The sequence below is a fragment of the Cryptomeria japonica genome, chromosome 9 (genome assembly GCF_030272615.1).
Source record: "Cryptomeria japonica chromosome 9, Sugi_1.0, whole genome shotgun sequence".
Taxonomy (NCBI): domain Eukaryota; kingdom Viridiplantae; phylum Streptophyta; class Pinopsida; order Cupressales; family Cupressaceae; genus Cryptomeria; species Cryptomeria japonica.
In genome coordinates, this window is record NC_081413.1 from 257,664,907 (window position 1) to 257,671,549 (window position 6,643).

The 6,643-nt window shown below is 36.6% G+C and overlaps 1 protein-coding gene across 1 annotated transcript; it reads right to left on the reverse strand.

Annotated features, from left to right (window-relative positions):
* Positions 1–5,271: 5,271 nt before the first annotated feature.
* On the reverse strand, positions 5,272–6,418 carry LOC131034478 (uncharacterized). The gene has a single exon (XM_057965987.2). The coding sequence runs from the start codon at positions 6,106–6,108 to the stop codon at positions 5,425–5,427; it is 684 nt and encodes a 227-aa protein (XP_057821970.1). The 5' UTR covers positions 6,109–6,418; the 3' UTR covers positions 5,272–5,424.
* Between the last annotated feature and the right edge of the window lie 225 nt (positions 6,419–6,643).

Here is a 6,643-nt window from a genome sequence, read left to right on the forward strand (position 1 = left end):
GTAGCGTAGAAGAAAGCCTGAGGCATCAAAAGAGACAAAACGTCGAGGTTAGACTGGAGGAGCATTGGTTGAATTTCTCAAAAGAAGAGAAGGTTTGCATACAAGCCAAGTGAAGAGGAGCGACAGGAAGAGACCGCAAGGAGGGAAGAGGATTCATGAAGGAAGATTGAAATAGTAGAGTTGCAGATATGTCTAAAGAGAAGAGGGTTGGAAATGTTGAGCAGACAAAGTAAAGGAAGATCAATGAGAACGAGTCTTGCGGCAGAGATGCCAGAAGCGACAAAGGGAAGAGCAACTATTAGATAAAGGAAATATCCTATTATTATAATCGTTGATGTAGGGGTTGAATGAATAAATAAATGCTTGTTGGTTATTGTCTGAATATATGTTTATCCAAGTGGGTTTGTTTGTCCATGTGATTTATTGGTTATTGTTGGTTCAGTTGAATTCATGATTGTATGTTTAATAATCTGAGAACTATCTTTTTAACTATGAAGTTCATGTCACCACCTGGCGAGTGGTTTGGTAGAGAAGGTTAATTTGTTCTTAGTTTTTGTCTCCTATATGTTTGATACAGCATTCCGTTATACTCTGTTCTGTTCCCGTCATAGTTCTGACAGGAAGCCTATAAACACTGGTTATTTTCCTGAACTTCCTATCATTATTGCCCTATGGTTTGAAGGTAAGTTCTGGGAAGTTCTTTATGTTTTGGTGATCAGCTGGGCGTCCCCATCAACAATGCACAAAAGGACATGGGGAAGATTGAGTGGATCAGAGTTGTGGTCAATGATGCTAGAGATGTGCAAATGTTTATCTGCAAGCACCAAACTTCACATGCACTCTTCAGGAGCTTCTCTAAGGAGTTCTTGAAACCTATTAAGACCAATATGCATCCTATTCCATTCACTTGGGAGAGAATGATTGAGTTGCAAGAGTCACTGCAACTCATGTTTATGATAATAAATTGGAATTGGTGGGCCCAATCCAAGGGAAAGCAAGGAAGCAAGGTGAAGGATACAATGAAGAGTGATGTGGTTTGAAGTGATGCAAAATATATAGTCTCCATTGTTGCTCCAATTTTCTAGGTCATCAAATATGGGGATGCAGATGCACATAACCTTGCAGAGGTGTATAAGTGGATCGATTCTATGCTTGATCAAATGAGGGTTGTTGTGCGAGAGAACCCCACATCAGCATTCTACAATGAGCACATTCAGCCAATCATTCATCACAGACGAGAGAACCTCAATGCATCCTTCCAAATAGTTGCTTATGCATTGAATCCTAAGTGGTACAAAACTAAGTCTCGTAGAGTTACACAAAAACAAGATGCTGAGATAAAGGCAAGGTTCTTTAGGGCCATGAGAAGATGTATGATCCTATAGATGCCAGCATGATTCGCACTCAGTAGACTAAATTTGCCACTCTTAGGGGTTATTCTAAGACAGCCAAGATGGATATGGCAACAATGGAATAGGAGGACCCAGTTTTGTGGTGGAGTTTCCATGGACCAAAGTATTTCACTACCACTCTAGCCAATCATTCATCACAGACGAGAGAACCTCAATGCATCCTTCCAAATAGTTGCTTATGCATTGAATCCTAAGTGGTACAAAACTAAGTCTCGTAGAGTTACACAAAAACAGGATGCTGAGATAAAGGCAAGGTTCTTTAGGGCCATGAGAAGATGTATGATCCTATAGATGCCAGCATGATTCGCACTCAGTAGACTAAATTTGCCACTCTTAGGGGTTATTCTAAGACAGCCAAGATGGATATGGCAACAATGGAATAGGAGGACCCAGTTTTGTGGTGGAGTTTCCATGGACCAAAGTATTTCACTACCACTCTAGCCATTCAATTGCTATCTCAAGTTTCTAGTTTTTTAGTTGCTAAGAGGAACTAGTCCACCTATAGCTTCATCCACTCTCTTAAGAGGAACAAACTTACCTCTAGGAGAGCAACTTAGAAGCTTGAGGCTATACATAGTGTTTTGTGTCTCATTGATTGCAACACTTGTGTACAAAAAGCGTCCAGCAGCACAATGGGATGTAGAGCGAAAGGAGCCAACACATATTGATGAGGATGCTACAACTTCAGATGCGGGGCTGGTTGGTGTTAGTTTGGTGGAGCTTGATCATTAGGAATCCAATAGTTCCAATGATGAGGAATTTGGTGGTGATTAGAGGCCTTCACTACATTTTGATATTTTGTACTTCATTTGATATCATGCTACTCATTGTAATCATCTTTACAATATTATAATAGAAATCTCCAATTTGACATTTTCATTTGTAAAATTTTATTTAGTATTCAAGTATTTAATATTTTAGTATTTAGTATTTTCAGTTTTGCTATTTTACTAATTTGCCAAAGTTTCATTTGAAAAGTAATTCTTATACATCTTTTTATAACTAGTTTTTCGAGTACTATATGTATATCGGCGTCGCCCCCTTGCCGTCCCCTCGGTCCCCCCTTCCTTGAAACCCACCTACGCGTCCCCCTATCAATAAACCTTGTGGAACATTGCAATCCAACCATTCCTTTGCATTCCATCATAGTGTTGTTTACCATTAATAGTAATACCTGAAAATTCTGCAGACATCCAACCTGTATATCTAAAGAACTCAATAATTTATTATCAATAAAATTGTGACTGCAGCCATTGTTAATAATAGCTATGGATGTTCTGCTTTTAATCTTTTCCCTCCCTCAGATTTTGATGTTGTGTAGAACCTAGGAAGCTTAATGAAATTGAGGGAAACTGTAATAATATCTTATTGTTTAGGGCCTTCCAAATTTATACTTCCATCTTCCTCTCCAGCTGAATCTTCTGGGTCACCTTCCATCTCCATGAGATCCACATATGAAATTTCAAAATTTGAACTCATTTAAGTTTTGACAAAACCCCAATTTGAATTCTTTTTTATAAATGCACAGCAACTACACGACATTGAGAGATCTTCTCTACCAACAAACTTGATAAAATTCTCTTGTATAATATGCAATTGTGCCTTCTTTTTCATTTTCTTGAAGTCCAGGAAACAATCTTCTAAGGCATTCAGAGTTGTTTAAAAGCTCTTCCAGCTTATGTTTGGGTGCCCAACATCCTCATCCTCCTCTATCCATTTTCAAACATCTGCCACCAATCAAATTCTGGTGAATTTGGTCAATCTACATGTGATTCAAACCAGATATTTTGAGTACTTATTACTATGGCAGCTTATTATTCAGCTTCATCTTGTTCCTAAAAAAAAGGATTTTCAAAATACCCTTACCACCTCAACCTCTTCTTAGATTCCATGGCTCATGTTGATCCTTTTCTTCAACATCATTTTAATTGCTCCATTTTATTTTTATTGATAGAACCAATGTGCCCACCATTCTGCTCATCCTTTTCATGGTTTCAATTAGCCTCTCGGATATTTGATAGCATCCTCCATGGATACTGCTATCTCTGATTTCAAGATTTCCTCTGTACCAGTGTAAGATTAATAATTCATTGCAGCTATCCCAAGACAAAGCCAAGAATGTGATCTAAAACTACTTCTACAGTTTAAACTGCAATCTGCAATGGAAAATAGACATGAATCTGAAATTTTGAAATCATCTGTCCTAAAAAATCAGAACAAAAATTTGAATATTTTAGACCAATATCAGAAGTCAGTATATCTAATGAAAAGAGACACAATTATTATTTCTGTTAATACATAGGCCAAGAAAATTATTTAAATAAGATCTGGACACCGTCTCAGGTCCAAAATCTCCAAGACTGTATGGCTGTTGCACTTGGCCAAGAATTTAAAAGGAACCATTCAAAACTTCACAAGCCTTTCAAACAATGCGTTTGAACAAATTTTGTCCATTATTTTTCCTCTTAACTCAGTACTTAACGTTTGCACCATTCTTCTAAACTCGCATCCAACCTTTAATTGTGTTTACATGTTCTATTCTTAAGAAACAATTTTGTCCTTTGCTTTCTTTATTTGTTTCATTTGCTTTATTCCTTTTTCCCTGCAGCCTGGAGGCATCGTAGAATATATGTATGATGTAATCTTGTTTTTATAGGCATACTTTGTTAGAATTAGAAACAATACATAATTCTCAAGTATCGTAAAATTTGGAGATTATCTCATTCTCTTGTTGAGAATAAGATTTCATATTTTCCTTGACAGCCAAGTACTCATTGACAACAATGATTTGCTCAAACAATGCTCTTAGAATCTACTAACCTTTTTGAGGCTTGTAATGAATATTTAACTTAAAAACAATTGCACGTTCTTTAAAAGATTAATTCATGCCACCTAGGATGCAACATCCTTGCTCCACTAAAAAGAGTTCGTCACACACCATGCACTGAAAATACCGCAGCTAGTTCAAATAACATGATTTCAAAAGAAAATATAATGTAGGGCTCTGATACTTAAATCTGTCAATATGGAAACAATGCAAAAAAATGATGAGTTACAATTAAAAAGAGGTAATTACTAATTAATAGCAAAATCAAGTTCCTAACTCAAATTGCTAAATCTGAAAATATCTTGAATTAAAGCTCTCAATTGATCAAACACATTTGTAACAAGTGATTGAATTGGTAATTGACTATTTTCTTGTAATTGGAAGACACTGAAACTCGTCAAAAAACAATTCAATCACAACACGTTGTATTTCCTATAAGATGATAGAATATTGAACTAACAAAATTTGAAAAATCCATTGCAATAAATATCATAAAATGAAACAAACACAGTAGAAAGCAAATGTTTCCTGTGTCGAAAGAGACCATTTGGCATCAAAAAACTATATATTTTCATTCTCAACAGTGTCAGATCTTCTTCATCACAAATTAAGAGATTATAGCATAATTTAAGAAGCCACGCATGCCTTCATTAATCTTCTGGCCCAAATTCTTTAAATAAAACTCCAGAATCATGAAGAGACTCTGCAACACGTTCTGTATTGAACATAATGCAATGGCATAGATTTTCCAGGGAAATGAGTTTAAAAACTAAAACAACTACATAAATTTGCATGGTAGAATTTGATTACATAATTTTATTTTCTCTCACGATGACAACTTAGAAAGCACAGAGTTGTAGGTTGCCATATGTTTTATCTAAATGAATATGTGCAATACTGGTCTAAATCTGACAATAAGCACTACAAGGATATGCTATTTAATGGAAATTTTGATGTTGATCACAGGCTTCTTAACAAACATAAGATTAATCAAGAAACAGAAAAGTGCAAAAACAAAAAATACACAAGTCATAATCACGAAAGAAACTTGCTCTTTAGACTATGCCAGTTGGAATTATTGAATAGGATTGTCAAAAATCTAAATCTAATCCAATTAAGTCAATACGCTTCCTGCCCAAACAAGCCACGACCTGTTTCCGTTCAAGTTGGGGGAAACGACTGAAACTATTCCATGACAACTTTAGCACCCAAATCCTTCATTTTGGCAATTATCTGCTCAGCCTCTTCTTTAGAAACCCCTTTCTTCAAAAGCCCAGGAGTTTTTTCCACCAATTCTTTAGCCTCCTTGAGCCCCAAATCAGTAAACGTCCTAACTTCCTTGATAACCTTAATCTTAGAAGCTGCTTCAAAACTTTCAAGCTTCAAATCAAAAAAGTTCTTGGCAGCCTGCTTTTCTTCAGGCTTCGCTTCCGCCCCTGCCTTGGCACCATCCCCAGGCATTATTGGCATTCCCATCCCCGGCATCATCATGGTCATAATGGGCATTTCTTTAATATCAAACTTCATCCTAAGAACGTCAGTGAGGTCAGTTACTTCATTCAATGTGAGGCCAGCAATGTCATCTACAAGCCTTAAAACCCTTTCACTAGGAGGGATGGATGCATCAGAGACAATAGGGTTATTGTTATTATTATTGTCTGCTGGTGTTTTCTGGTCTTTGGAAGCTTCCGCTGAATACTTCCTTGAATTAACATTGAAAATAGAGGAATAATTGAAATGGTTGCTTGGCAATGGATTAGGAACTGACTGACCTGAAATCTTCCTTATTTTCTCGCATCTATGTATATTCTTGCAAAGCGCCTTCAAAATGTGCGCTGAAAGAGCAGAACCAGATTGTGAGCGACTCATGACTCACCTGTATCTAGGGTTTTTTCTGCATCCCTTTATGTGAGTAAGAGCAATGATATCGCATACTCCATTAATCGAGTTGCTGTTTCCACATTACACTTGACTGGACTTCATTTATCATGACTCTATTGGTGAATTGGATGTGAAGTGAGTTGAATACCAGTCTTATTTTTCCTTCAATATTTTTAGCTATTTATTAAACCCTGAAGGTTTCCCGAAACCCTAGGCAGTAAGGTCACCAGTTGCCAGTCTTATAGGCTATTTTGACATGTTGCCTCTCCAAACTTCGCAATCATAGAGAACAATTGGTGGTCAACCAAAAAGAGTTTTTTTGGTTTTCCAATCCCATATTTCAACATTTTTGCATCTATTTTGAAGTAGATGTGATGTTCTCCATCCTCCCTGCAACTCTCCCAACTAAGCTTGTAGTGGAAGTCAATCCTAAGGTACTTGTATTCTTTCACAATTTCCAATGAATTGCTTTCGAAAAGAAAGGTAATTTGTTTTTCTTTCTTCTTTAAAGAGAAAATCATGA

Coding starts and splice junctions, on each gene's coding strand:
- LOC131034478 (XM_057965987.2), bottom strand. CDS start 6,108: ATGAGTCGCTCACAATCTGGTTCTGCTCTTTCAGCGCACATTTTGAAG.